General features: G+C 46.1%; 1 protein-coding gene across 1 annotated transcript in view; it reads left to right on the plus strand.

The window, feature by feature from the left end:
- PDE6A (phosphodiesterase 6A) overlaps positions 1 to 17467 on the plus strand; it is a 56148-nt gene that overhangs the window by 29352 nt on the left and 9329 nt on the right. Inside the window, exons 9-17 of the mRNA XM_036239923.1 lie at positions 1005 to 1154; positions 1725 to 1868; positions 6160 to 6225; positions 6426 to 6572; positions 7440 to 7547; positions 9752 to 9861; positions 11399 to 11486; positions 11679 to 11779; positions 12147 to 12254. Coding sequence (XP_036095816.1) covers positions 1005 to 1154; positions 1725 to 1868; positions 6160 to 6225; positions 6426 to 6572; positions 7440 to 7547; positions 9752 to 9861; positions 11399 to 11486; positions 11679 to 11779; positions 12147 to 12254 — 1022 coding nt within the window. The remainder of the gene's footprint in view (positions 1 to 1004; positions 1155 to 1724; positions 1869 to 6159; positions 6226 to 6425; positions 6573 to 7439; positions 7548 to 9751; positions 9862 to 11398; positions 11487 to 11678; positions 11780 to 12146; positions 12255 to 17467) is intronic.

Consider the following 17467-nt stretch of genomic DNA (forward strand, 5'->3'; position numbering starts at 1 on the left):
AGTCCAGGTAAAGAGCTGTGGGGAAGGCAGGTCTTGAATTGATTTCCTGACCACAGCCCTGTGCTCTTTGGGGGATGTTCTATATTCCTATGGGGACACTTTCCCACCAAGTGCTGAGTTCCAATGTTACTTAAACTATAACCATTATCATCTTGCTACCTTAAGAATCTTAGAACTTTGAACTGGAAGGCTCTCCAACTCCAAGAAGCCTTCCTTGACTTCCTTCCCTCCTCCGGCTCCCTCCGTACCATAAAGAACTTCCCACATGCAGTGTAACTGCTCATTCACCTTCTAGATTATAAGCTACCCGAGGACAGCATCTGTGCCTTATTTGCCTTGGTTTCCGCAGCTTCTAGCTCAGTTCCTTGAAAATTGTGAAGTGTTTGAGAAATGTCTAGAAGTTATACAGTCCAGTGATCCCCCACTTTATAAATGATGAAAGAGAGGCTCAGACAGATGGGAAGTGACTCACAAAGGGCACCTTCTGATTGACCAAGAAATTTCACCTCTGTTTTCTCATTGGTTCCATGAAGCACATACTCTGACTACTGCCCCCTCCCCCCTCTATAGATGAGACTATAGAGGCCCAGGGAGATAAAGTGACATGCCAAAGTAACACAGAGAGTCAGATCGAGAAGCGAAGACACAGGATTCTATCTACTTGATTAATTCAAAGTTATCAGAATTCCCAACATGGTTCCTTCTAAGCCAGTCCCCGGGGTTGGTGCCTATATCAGAAGCACTAGGTGCCCAAACTATCTGTGCACAGCATTGTATCCCCAGTACACAGCATGCTGCCAGGCATATAATGACCCTGACACCTTAGGAATGAACACAATATGACCATCTGGCTTAAGGAGCTCCAACCAGATGGGCTATCCGCTCATGGCATTTGTTTCGTGGCTAAAACCATGCGAAATCCAACAAGGTCTATCCTCTTGCTGTCCCCTTAGCCACCTCGGCAGCCTGGAACTCAAGGAAACCTACTCTGCTTCTTCTTGTAGAAAGAGCCTCTGGACGAATCTGGATGGATGATTAAAAATGTCCTTTCTATGCCTATTGTGAACAAGAAGGAGGAAATCGTTGGGGTGGCCACGTTTTACAATCGCAAAGATGGGAAACCCTTTGATGAAATGGACGAGACCCTCATGGAGGTATGGTTGGCAAGAAGGTCTTCTGCATTGAGGTGCAGAGATTCAGAGTCAGCTTTCCACGAGCACAGCTCCAGAGTGCGTGGCGGGGACCCCAGTGCGCTGCCACCCCGGAGCCCGCCTCGTCTATGTGACCCTGACTCAGCTTCCAGGTCCGCTGTCTTCGCTCTCACTTCTCACGGCCACATGGGTCAGAGAAATTCTCATTCCTTTTTTTTTTTTTTTCTTTCCAATCAATAAACTTTACCTTTTACAGCAGCTTCAGGTTCACAACAACACTGAACAAAAAGTTTAGAGTTCCCATCTAGCCCGTCACCACTGCACACAACACGTTCCCTTCGGTGACATTATGCACAAGGACGACGCTTCATGTATGTTAGTGCTTTATTGAAAGTGCATTTCCATGCATCATTTTACCCTCACAACAGCTCTTTGAGAAGCATGTGGCTTATCAAACCCATTTTATAGATGAGAAAACTGAGGCTTAGCGAGTCTTGCCCCAACTGCAAGAGGCAGGGTCAAACCTGGCTGTTCTGCCTCTGATCTTTCTTTCTTTCTTTTTTTTCCTTCCAGTCTTTGACTCAGTTCCTGGGCTGGTCTGTCTTAAATCCTGACACCTATGAGTCAATGAACAAACTTGAAAACAGGAAGGATATTTTCCAGGACATGGTAAAATATCATGTGAAGTGTGACAATGAAGAAATCCAGAAAATCCTGGTGGGTCAAGTTCTTTTCTCGTTCCTTCTCTATCAGAGACTTTGCCCTGGAAATGTGGCCAGTGTAAGATGGGACTTAAAACTCCATGAGAGTCTGGCTGGTGTGGCTCAGTGGTTGAGCATCGACCCATGCACCAAGAGGTCGCCAGTTTGATTCCCGGTGAGGGGCATGCAGGAGGCGGCCAATTGACGTCCTCCGATGTTTCTATCTCTCTCTCCCTCTCACTTTCTTTCTCTCTAAAATCAATAAAGGGAAAACAAACAAACAAAAAAACTCCATGCGATGGTGGTGGGCTTGCTCACTGCTCCATCCCCCTTCCTCACAGGGGGTGCTGCGGGCCCTCAAATGGGATGAATGGATGGATCGACAAGTGCCAGAGAGTCGTACATGGTCTGGTGACAGCTGTCCCTTGCAGGGTCACTTCAGTCTTGGGGCCAGACCTTACCAACTCTAGAAACCGCATTTTTCACTGTGCTTAGGGCTGACTTGGTACTGGAGATGGAGTCATCCAGATACAACCCCTGCTGAGAGGAAGCTCTGTCTGGCTGGCCAATGGACAACGGTCAGTTTCTTGGAGACTCCCTCCATGGAGTCAGCTGTCTTAGGAGAACCGATTAGGTCGTAGAGGAGTTCGGTGAGCAAGGGAGTATGACAGAGGGAGTTAGATGTTACTAGGGAGCCCTCACATAATTGCACCACTTTACAGTTTATCAGGCAATTTCACACTTCAATCATTTGGTGCTTATAGCAGCCCAGTAAGATGGGCAAGGTAAGGCTATCTATCCCCATTGTAGAGATGAAGAAATTGAGGCCCAGAAGGGGGAAGTAACCTGTCCCCAAATCATCCAGTCTCACTTAACCTTTATCAGGATAATGAGCAAATTCTCTAGCATGTTTATGAATGGGCCGCCTCACAAGGTAGTGAGCACCCCATTAAGAGAGGTATCTAAGCAGAGGCTGGATGATCAGACGTCAGGGATACTATAGAGGAGAGACATACCTGGGGTGGAAAATTGAACAAGAAATAAGAAAATTAGGGATTCATCATTCCTGGAATTTTAGTCTCAAAGAGACCAAGATTTTAAAAATAAATTGAGTTAGTGAAATAGAATTAGATATGATGTCCAGCTTTGTTCCCGAGACCTTGCTTATAGACCTCACAAGTTGAAACATGGATCAGTGTTTTCAGATATTTCTTTCTTTCTTTTTTATACTGTTCTCAGTATTACAGATGTCCCCCATTCTCCTTCTTTTTGCCCCCCTCCATCGAACCCTCGCCCCCCCGCCCAGGCCTTCCCCACACTATTGTCTGTGTCCATGGGTTATGCATATATGGTCTTTGGTTAATCTCTTCCCCTCCCCTCCCCACCCTCCCCAATAAGGTCTGTCAGTCTGTTCCATATATCCAGGCCTCTATTTTGTTCATCAGTTTGTTTTGTTCATTAGATTCCACATACAAGTGAGATCATATGATATTTCTTTCTCTAACTGGCTTATTTCTATTAGCATAATAGTCTCTCAGTCCATCCATGTCATCACAGAGGGTAAGAGATCCTTCTCTTGTACAGCTGAATAGCATTCCATTGTGTAAATGTACCACCTTTATCCATTCAACTACTGATGGGCACTTGGGCTGTTTCCAGACCTTAGCAATTGTAGATAACACTGCTTTGAACGTAGGGGTGCATATATTCTTTCTGATTGATGTTTCAGGCTTCTTGGGATATATTCCCAGAAGTGGGATTGCTGGGTCAAATGGCAGATCCATTTTTAATTGTTTGACGAACCTCCATACTGTTTTCCACAGTGGCTGCACCAGTCTGCATTCCCACCAGCAGTTTATTAGGGTTCCCATTTCTCCACATCCTCACCAGCACTTGTTTTTTGTTGATTTATTGATGGTAGCTATTCTGACAGGTATGAGGTGATACCTCACTGTAATTTTTTTTTTTATCCTCACCTGAGGACATTTTTCTATTTTTTGTTCAGATAGAGTGGGAGGGAGAGAGAGGAAGAGAAAGAGAGAGAGAGAGAGAGAGAGAGAGAGAGAGAGAGAGAGAGAGAGAGAAACATCTATGTGAAAGGGACAGATAGAGTGGCTGCCTCCCGCAGGACCCAACCAGGGCCGGGGACAAATTGCAATCGAGGTACATGCCCTTAGTGGGAACTGAACCCCGGCCTCTCTGGACCACAGGCTGATGCTCTAACCGCTGAACCAGACCTGCCAGAGCCCTCATTGTAATTTTAATCTGCATCTCTCTGATGATTAGTGATGAGTATTTTTCATACACTAATTGGCCATCTGTATGTACTCTTTGTGTCCTCTTTAGGAAAGTGTCTAGTCAGTAGATCCTTTGCCCTTTTGTTGTTGTTGTTAATCCTCACCTGAGGATATTTTTCCATTGATTTTTAGAATGGAAGGGAGAAAGGGAGGGAATGAGAAGCATCAATGTGAGAGATACATTGATTGGTTGCCTCCTGCACACACTCCGACTGGGGCCAGGATTGAACCTGCAACCCAGGTACGTGTCCTTGACCAGGAATCAAACCGAGACCCTTCAGTTCGTAGGCTGAAGCTCTAACCTCTGAGCCAAACCAGCCAGGGTCCTTTGTCCATTTTTCTTTTTCTCTTTCTTTCTTTCTTTCTTTCTTTCTTTCTTTCTTTCTTTCTTTCTTTCTTTCTCTCTCTCTCTCTCTTTCTCTCTTTCTTTCTTTCTTTCTTTCTATTTATTTTAAATCCTCACTCAAGGATATTTTTTTCATTTATCTTCAGATAGAGTGGGAGGGGAGAGAGAGAGAAACATCGACATGAGAGAGACACATTGATTGGTTGCCTCCTGCACAACCCTGACCAGGGCTGGGGACCGACCCGCAACCAAGGTATATGCCCTTGGCTGGAATCGAACCCAAGACTCTTTGGTCCTCAGGCCGACGCTCTAACTGCTGAGCCAAACTAGCCAGGGCATTTTCCCATTTTTAAATTGGATTTTTGTCTTCCTGGTGTTGAGTTGCAGTTCTCTGTATATTTTGGAAATTAACCTCTTAACAGATGCGTCCTTGGCGAAAAAGTTCTTTCATACCATAGGTTCCCTTTTCATTTTGCTGATGGTTTCTTTTGCTGTGCAAAAGGTTTTTAGTTTCATATAGTCTCATTTGTTTATTTTTTCCTTTGTTTCTGTAGCCCTAGGAGATGTATCGGTGAAAATACTGCTACATGAGATATCTGAAATTTTACTGCCTATGATTTCTTCTAGGATATTTATGGTTTCACGACTTACATTTAAGTCTTTAATCCATTTTGAGTTTATTCTTGTGTATAGTGCAAGTTGGTGGTCTAGTTTTATATTTTTGCATGTACCTATCCAATTTTCCCAACACCATTCGTTGAAGAGACTGTTTTTACTCCATTGTGTGCTCTTACCTCCTTTGTCAAATATTAATTGACCACAATGCCATGGGTCAGTTTCTGGGATCTTCATTCTGTTCCATTGGTCAGACGCGATTTCCTAAGCTGGGAAGATATCACAACAAATTTGATCATTTCATCCCAATAACTGATATATTGAAAGGGGACGACGTCTGGTTTGGATGAATGATTTGCTTGTCTCAGCCCATAAAGTCAGCCAAATAATGGATATGTGAACCCTATGGAGGCCTAGCTTCAGTGAACCAGTTAGAAGTTTAAATAAACTGTTTCTGGGTCAAGAAACAAAAGACAAGTGACTGGGGCCAGGCCCCCCTCTCCTTCGGAACATGGGGAAATAGGCCCAGAGATGGAAGCATCTTGCCTCGAGTCACACAGAAGTGAGAAGAACCAGGACCATGAGCAAGGCGTCTTGACTCCCAGTCAACAATAACAACAATAAAAATACCAACAACAATGTCATTTAATTCTAGTGCCTACTATATGCCAAGCACTGCACTAAATGATTTATGTTCATCATAGATTTAATTTAGTGGTAGATATGTTTTCACAAAATGACTTTGCATCATCTAATTTCAATTCACCAGTTAAGTACTTTTATTGACCCCATTTTACAGATGAGGAAGTGGAGGACCAGAGGCATTTAGTAACACTGCTAATAAGTGGCAGAGCTCAACTTTGGATGCCGGCCCCAAAGCCCACGACTTTGAATTTGCTCGTTTGTGAATGTTAAGCAGCAGCTCTCTGAGTTGGTGGCTCTGTTGCAAGGACTTTAAAAGGAGGAGAAAAATGGAAATGGAAAAGTGGAGGCATATTTAGACCTTAGATGTAATAACCATTTTTTTTCCTGTCTGCTATTTTGGGCAGAAAACCAGAGAAGTGTATGGGAAGGAGCCGTGGGAATGCGAGGAAGAGGAGCTGGCTGAGATTCTGGTGAGCTCTGGCCCTGACATAACAAGCACAGGGTGTCCTCTGAGCGTGCGTGGAGAAGGGGCTCTCTGCAAAGAGTGATCCTTCTCCCTCTGCCCTGATCCTCCCAGCAGACCCGGGACCCGGACACGCCTCGGGGGAGACAGGGAAAGACTCAGGAACACTTCATTTGCCCTAATCACTTGACTCCGGTCCTTCCCCAGCGAGAAGAGCTGCCAGATGCAGAGAAATATGAAATTAATAAGTTCTACTTCAGCGACCTGCCCCTGACGGAGCTGGAGCTGGTGAAATGTGGGATCCAGATGTACTATGAGCTCAAAGTGGTGGATAAATTTCATATTCCACAGGAGGTAAGGCCAAACGTCTTTGATTTCCCTTTCTCTTGCTTGATTGCTTTTCTCCCTTTTAAAACTTTATCTGGTACAACTTCAACTTAATCTACACTTAAAAAGGGGATACCTTTGGCGTTTAGGATTTAAAGTATGAGCCATGTTGTACGGATGAGACATTTATCAAAAAAGAAACATACAGCACCTCTGTATGTGGTGTTTTGGGTACATTGGCTTCTTGAGGTGGGTTCTCAGGCATTGCGTTCTGAAGGCTGTGAGTACATGGAATGCAAAAAAAAAAAAAAGTCCTATAGTCAAGAGAGAGTAGGAAATGTGGGTTAAATCAATTTAAAGAGGACTTTTTCCCTGCAGAATTTCTTACTGCCAAACTAGAGGGATGGAGATGGACAGAGAAGGTGGAGGTGGAGTGTATTGTGTGCAGAATTTCCAAGACTGGTTTGACTCAAAGTGTTACCCAAGCCACAGCAGCGCTGCCTCAGAATGTATCAGAAGTGCAAACCCTCTCTCATTCTCTCTCACTCCCTCTAATGAATCAGAACTTGTGTTTTAACAAGCCCTCTGGGTGATTCTGATGTGCACTCAAGTTTGAGAACCAGTGATTTAAACTCTTGTTTTCCTTCCCTGCAAAATTCAGGTTAGCTTCTCGCAGGTCAGTAGCTCCCTGGGGCACAGTGTAGGAATCACTGGCGAAACTCAGTTGGTGGAAATAAGCGGAATGACTCCCATCCACCTGATGTCACGACACCCATTTCCACAGTTAGCAGATTGCAAAGGGCTCACACAGCATTATGACACCTCTGGCCATTTCCCGCTCCGGGTCCAGCCGGGCTGGTGCGTGCTGCCTCACGGATGTGCGTGTGTTCACAGGCGCTGGTGCGGTTCATGTACTCCCTGAGCAAGGGCTACCGCAGGATCACCTACCACAACTGGCGGCACGGCTTCAACGTGGGGCAGACCATGTTCTCCTTGCTGGTGGTACGACAGACGACCGACTGGGTGCAGCCAAGCGTTGTTCTTCACTATCTATTGCTTTTTAAAATTATGCAGAAGAAGACATGCATAACTGAATTCCAAGAACAGAGAAGCATGTAAAATGAAAAGTGAAAGGAAGCTGCAGTCTACCCTGCCCCAGTCCAGTTATTTGGAGATAACCCTGGCACATCTTCCAAATGTTCTTCTAGAAGCTCCCAAACGTATTTGTGTACACACACACACACGGATCTAATTTTGTTTATAACCAGTTAAATAATATTATTCTGTAATATTCTTTTTCCATTTAAAAATATATAAAATACCAATCACATTCTTTATTTATATTTTTATTGTGATAAAATATACATAACAGAAAAATTACCATTTTAACTATTTTCAGGTGCACTGTTCAGTTGCATTCATAATGTTGTGCAACCATCACTACTGTCCATCTCTAGAACCTTTTCATTTCCCAAAGTGAAACTCTGTCCCCATCCGAAAACAACGCCCCATTCCCCACACTCCTGAGCCCCTGAAGACCCCCATTCTATTATCTGTCTTTATGAATTTGAGTAGAATCAAGCTTATTTCATTCAGCATACTATTTTCTTTTTTTTTTAATTTTAAAAACTTTATTTTGGTTACAGATCTTTCTCCCCTCCCCCCATTGCCACCCTCTTCCCTTTCCTGCCCCCACCTCCAGCACTGTTGTCTATGTCCATTGGTTATGCTTATATGCATAAGTTGTTTGGTTTATCTCTTCCCTTCCCCCGCCCCGCTCCTCTGAAGTTTGTCAGTCTGAACCCCACTTCTGTGTCTTTGGGTCTATTTTGTTCATCAGTTTGTTTTGTTCATTATATTCCACAAATAAGTGAGATCATGTGATACTTATCTTTCTCTGACTGGCTTATTTCGCTTAGCATAATACTCTCTAGGTCCCTCCATGTCGCCTCAAAGGATAAGAGATCTTTCTTTCTTACAACTGCATAGTACTCCATTGTGTATATGTACCACCGCTTTGTTATCTACTCATCTATTAATGAATACTTGGGCTGTTTCCAGTTCTTAGCTATTGTAAATAGTGCTGCTATGAACATAGGGGCGCATATATTCTTTCTGATAGGTGTTTCAGGCTTCTTAGGATATATTCCTAGAAGTAGGATCACTGGGTCACATGGCAGTTCCATTTTTAATATTTTGAAGAAATACCGTATTGTTTTCCATAGTGGCTGCACCAGTCTGCATTCCCACCAGCAGTGCACTAGAGTCCCCTTTTCTCCGCACCCTCGCCAACACTTGATGTTTGATGATTTGTTGATGGCAGCCATCAACACACTATTTTCAAGGCTTATTCATGATATAATTTAATGGCTGCATAGTATCCTATACTGTTTAAATACATGACTTTTGTACTCGGCCCCTAGTATTGGACGTGGTGGTTGTTTTCAACGGTTCCCTATTACAGGCAACGTCCTCGGTTGGTCATGCCTATGTGTACTTGTGTTTGTCATTTTCAGCTCTGAGGATTCAGAGTCCTTTATATTTCATTGAAGTGCCTTCCCATCCAGACTATGATGCAAATCTCTGCTCAGCTTTGTCATTTTCATTCCTTTCTCTGTGGCTGGAACGGTCAGGCCAGAGCAGGCACTGGCGCCTGGAGGCAGAAGCTCAGGCCATAGACCCAAGAAAGTGACAGTAACAGGACTGAGACGACTTCTGTTTTAGAGTCAGAGTCAGCCTCCTGTCTCCAGGTTCTTCCCCACCCTCTGCTCCAACACCCCACCAGGACTTAACTATTTGAGGGAGGCTCCGGAGAAGATTCTCTGGGTTGGGCTTAAACCGGTAGACCAGGTTTGGAAGGTGAGATTACTAGTCTGACCATGTTCAAAGCCTTCCAAATCCCTTAACCTGGCAGCTGCACGTTCCCTAGCAATCACCTAGCCCGAGGCACTCCGCCTCTAGTGTGCAGATTGGGATACGGGCTCTGAGAGAGACAGGGCCATCTAAGGTCCCTCAGGAGTAGGGAGGATGACCAACCAGTCCTGTTTGCCTGCGAGAGCCCTGCATCCCAGGCCAACAGCAGGTCTCCCTGCGGCAACTGGAGAGCCAGATCAGAGTTGTTTCCCAGCTCTAGGCCTTCCTCCCACCTGCCCTCCCCGCCTTGCCTCCAGCCTCCCCGTGAGCAGCACCTCTGATTGCCCTTCCAGACTGGAAAGCTGAAACGCTACTTCACGGACCTGGAGGCCTTGGCCATGGTCACTGCTGCCTTCTGCCATGACATTGACCACAGAGGCACCAACAACCTCTACCAGATGAAGTAAGTCAGCTTTCCTGGCCCCCCTCCCTATCTCCTACCCCAAGATTCATTACCTAAGTCTGAACAGCTCCCGGACAGACTTACTAGCCGGTGGGTAAGTCCCATTGTCCACAGCTTCCCACTTCCTTCTGCCCTTTGGGTCTGAACAGAATAATAAACTCCTGGGGCAGACAGAATAATGATCTTCAAATATGTCCACGCCCCAATGCCTGGAGCCTGGGAATGTGTTACCGGACATGCAAAGGGGACTTCAAAGCTAAAATGAAGTAGCAGATCTTGAAATACAGGGATTATCCTGGATTATCTGAGAGGTCCTGTGTAATCAGAGGGTCCTTACAAGGGGGAGGCGGGAGGTGAGAGAGAAGATGCTACACTGCTGGCCTTGAACGTAGAAGACAGGCTACAAAGCCCAAGGAATACAGGTGGCCTCTGGGAGCTAGAAAAAGCAAGCAAACAGATTCCCCCTTAGAGTGTCCAGAACAAAAGGCAGCCCTGCAGACCTGTTTCAGACTGAATTCCAGAGCTGTAAGGTAATACACTGTTATTGTCTTAAGCCACTGAGTTCGTGGTAATGTGTTATAGCAGCAACAGGAAAGTAATATTAAACTCCTCCACTCCCTTCCTACTGCTGAACCAATTTAAGCCAGGAGGTTAGTAACTGGTAAACATTCATCCACTCTGTATTGATAATGCTCCTAATACGAGTGTACCAGGCCGTAAGCTAGGAAAAGGAGCTACCATGCTGAGCAAAACAGACACAGGCCCTGTCCTCACAGAGCTTATATTCCAGACAGCCTCTGAAGCATAGTCCTTGAATCATGAACTTGGTGCACCTTCATGACCACCTTGTGGGCAGGGCAGGGACTAATGTTCTACCCATATTACAGTTGAGGAACTGAGGCTCTGCCCAGCGCCCATAACCTGCGAGACACTAACAAGCAATAGAACATGCTTCTCTGAGTCTTCTCAATACTCGCACACTGCTCCGAGGCTAGAGACTGTGTTTACATTTTACCTTGTGAGAAGCTAGGTACTGAGGTCAGTGCTTGGCACGTGATGCCAAACAAATATTTATTGAATGAAGACAAGAATAAACACAGTTGGGGAATTTAATGGTCTCCCTGAACACTCTGGTATGGAGGATCTGGGGCTTGGTGACCATTAAAGAATGGTCCAGTGCCAATGTCCATGGGTGGCTACAGGAGATCCATGAATCTCTAAAATTGCATCTGGCATGTGTGTTTGTGCCCTTTTCTGGGGATGAGAGTCCACACTATTCAACAGATTCTCTAAGGAGTCCGTGACCCCAGAGACCCTCGGAATCAGGTGTGGAGAAAGCTAGAGCCTGAGAGTCGGGAGACCTGATCTCCAGTCCCGGCTCCCACTCTCTTGCTTTGTGACGACGGCCGCTCCTTCTGGACTTCAGCCTCTCTGCCTGCAGAATTAGGATGTGGGAGGACCGGAGGATGTCTTTAACCTTCATCGGGGCCATTCCATGTTGATTCTCTGTGTGTCTCTCTCCTTCTCTCCCATTCAGATCTCAGAACCCACTGGCCAAGCTCCATGGGTCCTCCATCTTGGAAAGGCACCACCTGGAGTTTGGCAAAACATTGCTGCGAGATGAGGTGGGAGGAGGGCCCTCTGCCCTGGCTTTGGGGCCTGCACAGGATCCCCCATCTCACACGAGGCCTGAGGGTAGCCAGACAGCACTCCTCTCATTGGCCTGAGCGGCCTCTCCCATCATCTGGGGTGACCGTAGCTGGGTAACTTGACTGCCAACATCACTTCTCACATCTCTCCTCTGGTTCTCTCTTAAGGGCTTGAATATCTTTCAGAACCTCAATCGCAGGCAGCACGAACATGCCATCCACATGATGGACATAGCCATCATTGCCACAGACCTCGCCCTGTATTTCAAGTTAGTATTTCTTCTCCTTTCAAGGATAAAGATAGCAATGATTATAAGACTAACAAACACCATAGTTCCAACCCTGGTGCTACAGACTGTGAATTCTCACTACAACTCGGTGAGTTTGGTATCCTTACTGCCAATGTCTAGATGGGAGACTGAGATCCAGGGGAAGAGATTTGCTAAGATCAGATAACAATTCCAACCAAGTTCTAGGTTAGAAACCTAGGGCTTTACTCCCAGGCCCTGGTTCTTTTAACCTTGTTTTGTTAATCAGATTGTTTTAATAAGCCTCTGTCTAAAACAACCAATGTTAGAAGCCCAGGTGTGCCTCATTGTAAGATTTGCTCCATGAACAAATCGGTGTGTTTTGCAGGAAGAGGACAATGTTCCAAAAGATTGTAGATCAATCCAAGACATTTGAAACGCAGCAGGAGTGGACGCAGTACATGATGCTGGAACAGACTCGGAAGGAAATCGTTATGTGAGTTGAGACGGGGTTTAAAGCCCGATCCTCTTGTCTCCGGGGCATAGACGAGCTGGGAATGGCCGGCCTCGCTGCCCTCAGAGACCCCTGGGACACTTTCCAAGACGCCTGGGATACTTTCCATTTTGGAGGCTTTCAACATATGGGGAAAAATAAATTATGCCAAAGCAGAATTACAGAAATTATAGTATACGTTTAATCTTTATTTTGGCACTTAAGTTCAAGACGATATAGTGTTATTTCTCTGTATATAGAAAGTATAATATTTGAAGTATTCCTTTCATATAATTCAGAATGTTAGTGGTAAAGTGATAACTTTAGTGTTTTGATAAAACAGAGCACTGTACTATTATGATTTGAGTAATAACTATGTGTCACTCAAAATATGTAGGCTCAGCCCCAGCCGATTTGGCTCAGCGGTTGGAGCATCGGCCCTGGGACTGAGGGGTTGTAGTTTGGTTCCCGGTTGGGGCACGTGCCTGAGATCAGGTTCCATCCCCCGCCCCAGTTGGGGTCATGAGAGAAGAGGCTTGTTGATGTGTCTCTCTCACATTGATGTTTCTCTCTCCCTCCCTCCCTTCTATTCTAACTGGAAATCAATGGAAAAATATCCTCAAGTGAGGATTAACAAAATATGTAGGCTCACCCTGGCCAGTTTGGCTCTGCGGTTAGAGCGTCGGCCCGTGGACCAGAGTCCCGGGTTCGGTTCCCACTAAGGGCACGTACCTCGGTTGCAGTTTGTCCCCAGCCCCAGTTGGGGTCGTGTGGGTGGCAACCACTTGATGTGTCTCTCTTATGTCAATGTTTCTCTCTCTCTCTTCCTCCCTCTCTTCCTCCCACTCTATCTGAAGATAAATGCAAAATGTCCTAGGGTGAGGATTAAAAAAATATATATGTAGGCTTAATTTTTTGTTAGTGTTCCTTTCTCTTTTTTTCTTTATTGATTTTAGAGAGGAAAGGGGAGGGAGAGAGAGATAGAAACATCGACAAGAGAGAACATCAACTGGCCGCTTCCTGCAAGCCCCCCCTGGGGATCGGGCCCACAACCTGGGCATGTGCCCTGACCCGGAATCGAACCGGCCACCTCTTGGTACATGGGTCAACGCTCAACCACTGAGCCACACCGGCCAGGTGTTACTGTTCCTTTCTTTTTTTTTTTTTTTTTTTTTATCCTCACCCGAGGACATTTTTCCATTTTTTGTTCAGGTAGAGTGGGAGGGAGAGAGAGGAACAGAGAGAGAGAGAGAGAAACATCGACGTGAAAGGGACACATCGAGTGGCTGCCACCCGCACAACCAACCAGGGCCGGGGACAAACTGCAACCGAGGTACGCGCCCTTAGCGGGAACCGAACCCGGGTCTCTCTGGACCGCAGGTCGATGCTCTAACCGCTGAGCCAAACCGGCCAGGGCAGTGTTCCTTTCTGTATAGCAATGTCCTACAGTCTAGCTGTGCTATTCACAAATTAGTCATATGCCTTATATAAAATTTATTGTGCCTTGTTGGCATGAGGACTGGTAATGGGCCTCAAATTTAAGCTTTCTGGTAAATATCCTCTTTCACTTTTCTCAATGTGATTCACCTCAATTGATGATGGGGTGAGAAGTGTAAATGGAAGGCCTTTTGTGAACACGTGGCCCCAGCCCCTGGCTCCCGGTGATGGGTCCTGGGAGTTGATGGTCAGGGGTGACAAGGCCTTCCTGAGGAAGTGTCAAGTTGTTTGTTTATCCCCGGATGCTTCTGTGGAGATGAGGTTTGATTAAGTCACAGATGTCACAAGTCCCTGTAACAGAGAAGGGGCAGCCGCTGGGACAGGCGCAGGGAAGAAGGGGCAAGTGGCAAGTTGTCATTCCCTCAGCCCTGCAGTTGTCCAACCAGGTCTCCACAAAGGTCCCCTGGTCCTGGGGAGCTGTAGGACCAGCTCCCACTGAACCAGGGGGCACATTCAGGCCACAGACCAGGGAGAGCGCCACCTGACATTTCAAGATGGCTCAGCAGGAGGATCGAACAGGTGGAAAGAACACCTGTTCTTCGGTAGGGGGACGTCATTACACGTTGTCTATTCTCCTTAATTAATTATTCATTTAAGGTAATTTCAAGGAAAATATCTACTTTATTTTTGGGATAATTAGGAAGCCAGTTCTAAAATTTTTATGAGAAATAAGTATGTAGGACTAGTCAGGAAATTCTGAATTAAGAGTAATAATAAGGACCCGCTGAACGAAAGGCAGTTCCGTCCTAAGCGGGAGCAGGACAGGTCAATGGGCCAGACCTGAAAAACTAGGCCTGTGCTAAAGTGTGTCAGACCAGTGGAGAAAGGGAGACGTTCATAAACGGAGTTGGTGCCATGAGGTGATCCCACGGTTTTTCTTTTCAACACCACCACGCAATTCTCTAATTCTCAGCAGACACTGACCGAGTACCCTACAAAGTTAACTCAGTTCTGACAGTGTCTACCTGGAGAGGGTCAGGGCCCACAGGCGAAAGGCTCAGTCCTACAAGATTGGCCCCACTTCAGGCGCCGATCCCAAGTCAAGGTTGTTATCTGTATTTCTGACCATCTGGCTATAAATGGAAGGTTAGCATGAGCCCCTCCTCAGGTTCAATTAATTTGCTGGAGCAGCTCACAGAACCCAGACATTTACTTATATTTACCTGTTTCTTATAAAGGATATGACAAAGGCTACAAATACACAGCCAGATGAAGAGGTACACAGGGTGAGGTCCAGAAGGGTCCCTAGCACATGAGGCTTCTGTCACCATGGAACTGGGATGCTTCACCCTCCCAGCAAGTGGATTCACCAACCCCGAAGCTCATCAAATCTTATTGTTCAAGGGTTTTTATCCAGCTTAATCTGCAGCCCTCACTCCCACCCCTTCACAGGGGTCAGTGGGTAAGATGGAAAGTTCCATCCTCTATTCACTTGGTCTCTCTGGTGACCAGCCCCACCCTGAATCTATCTAGGGACCTAACCCTAAGTCAGTCAGCATCTCATCAATGTGAACCCAAAGGGGACTTCTTAAGAAAGACTGAAGGTCCTCCTAGCACTTAGGGAATCCCAAAGGCTTTAGGAGCTCTATCCAGGAACCGGGGACAAAGACCAAACATATTTTGCAGTGTACCATTAGGTGGCCACAAAGCTGGGTCCCTATCTCACTCCCATAGCAAAATGAATTTCAAATGGATCAAGGATTTTAAAATAATGAGAAGACAAATGCCAAAATGGAGAGGGAGAGGGGAAAAGCATGGTAGAATTAAAAAGAGTAATTTCAGAGTGAGTTTTTCTAAGCGTGTCATAAAATGCAAAAGTCATAAATTGATTGATGAACTTGACTACATAAAAATTAGGGCTTTCCGCACAACACACACAGAATGCGTAGTTGATAACCTGAGAACGCAAGTGATAACCCAAAGAAGGGTATCTGCAGCACTTTTGAGGGGAAAAAAAAAAAAAATAGCGAATTTCCTTAGTAAATAAAGTGTTAATACAATTCAAGAAAAAGAGTGATCCCATAGAAAACTGGGCAAAAGGCACAAACAAATATTTCCTAGAAAAAGAATTACAGAGGGGTGCAAACGTGTGAAAAGGTAATGAATGACCTTGCTCATATTAACAGAAATGCAAAGTCAAACTACACTGAGATATAATTAATTGTTTACACTCCTATTGGCAAAGGTGAAACATGGGATAACACAGCACTTGGGTCAGAGTGAAGGGCAATAGGAATCTCATTCACTGCTGAAAATGCAAATAGGCGCAGCCCTTCCCGTGGGCAATACTCACAGCGATTGTAAACGCCCACACTCTTTGATCCAGCAATCCACTCCGGAGATTTACCTCTGGGTATTCTCCCACGTGTGCCAAGGAGTGTGTACAAAGTTATTCTTTGCAGCAGTATTTGTAATTGCACAAAAATTGAAAGCAATTTAAATATTCGTTTGGGGGGACCAACAGTCAGCCAGATATTTCGCCAGCAAAATGGGTCGATTCGGGGACAAAGACTTGCAATCCAGAACGAGCACCAGGGAGGGTCATGCACAAGCCCGCTAAAACAGAGAGGGAGCTCTTTACAGAGGGGAAGAGGACGTCGTGGGACTTCTATAAACAGAGATCTCCCCGTGGGCTTTGTGGGCTGTGTGGGGCGTGAGAGCGCCCCCTTGTGGCCTCCCTACTACATTTTAAATGACGTTTCTTTCTGTTGACTCCTTTTGCAAATACATATGGCACTTGTATACAATGGAATGCCACACAGACCTTACCAAAAAAATGATAGGAAGGATTTCCAAAATACAATTAAAAAAAAAAAAAAAAGCCAAAGGCCAGACTTCAATTATTGAAAAAGCCAAGGTAGAGTGACCCCGGTGTCCCCCTGGACCTGTCTCTTGCGTCAACAGTGTTTGGACAGAACAGACCCAGAGATGCCCCCTCTTCCAGCCTCTGACCACCCTCCAACCTCCTTTCCAATCTCCGCCTTCTGAACCACGTCAGCCTCCGAGACCAGCCAGCAATGTTTTCTGACCTCGGCTCCTTATTGCCGAACAACCATGAGCTCCCAAATTCCTCAGAAATTTCCACCGAGGTGGAGGCTGCCGTCAACCCCCTGACCAACCTGCATCTGCCAGCCCCCTACCTCTCTCTGGGCTTCTGTTTCGACCTCCACGATGTGGCTCTGGAGGGCCTGGGCCACTTCTTCCAAGAGTTGGCGGAGGAAGCGGGAGGGTGCTGAGTGTCTCTTAAAGCTGCATAATCAGCGCAGTGGCCACATTCTCTTCCAAGGACGTGCTGAAGCCTTCCCATGATGAGTGGGCAAAACTCAGGACGCCATGGTCCTGGAGAGGAACCTGAACCAAGCCCTTGTGGATCTGCATGCTCTGGGTGCAGACCCCCAGCTCTGTGGCTTCGGGAGAACCACTTCCTGGAGGAGGAGGTGAAACTCATCAGGAGCTGGGCCACACCTGACTCACCTCCGCAGGCTGCCGCCCCCAGGTTGGGCTGGGCCGGGCCAGTGTCTCCTCCAGAGGCTCACCCTCAAGCATGACTAGGAACCTTTGGAGCCCAGAGGCCTTTGAGGGGCCCCCTGGTGTCTGGCTTTCACCTAAGTCTCTCTCTCCCTGAAACCACTAGCCATTCTTTTAACCACTCCGGAGCCCTCTCCCATGCATTGGACCAAATGGAAACAATAAAGTTTTTTGCAGAAAAATAAAAAAAA

This window comes from Molossus molossus, unplaced genomic scaffold (genome assembly GCF_014108415.1).
Source record: "Molossus molossus isolate mMolMol1 unplaced genomic scaffold, mMolMol1.p scaffold_m16_p_4, whole genome shotgun sequence".
In the NCBI taxonomy this organism is placed as follows: Eukaryota; Metazoa; Chordata; class Mammalia; order Chiroptera; family Molossidae; genus Molossus; species Molossus molossus.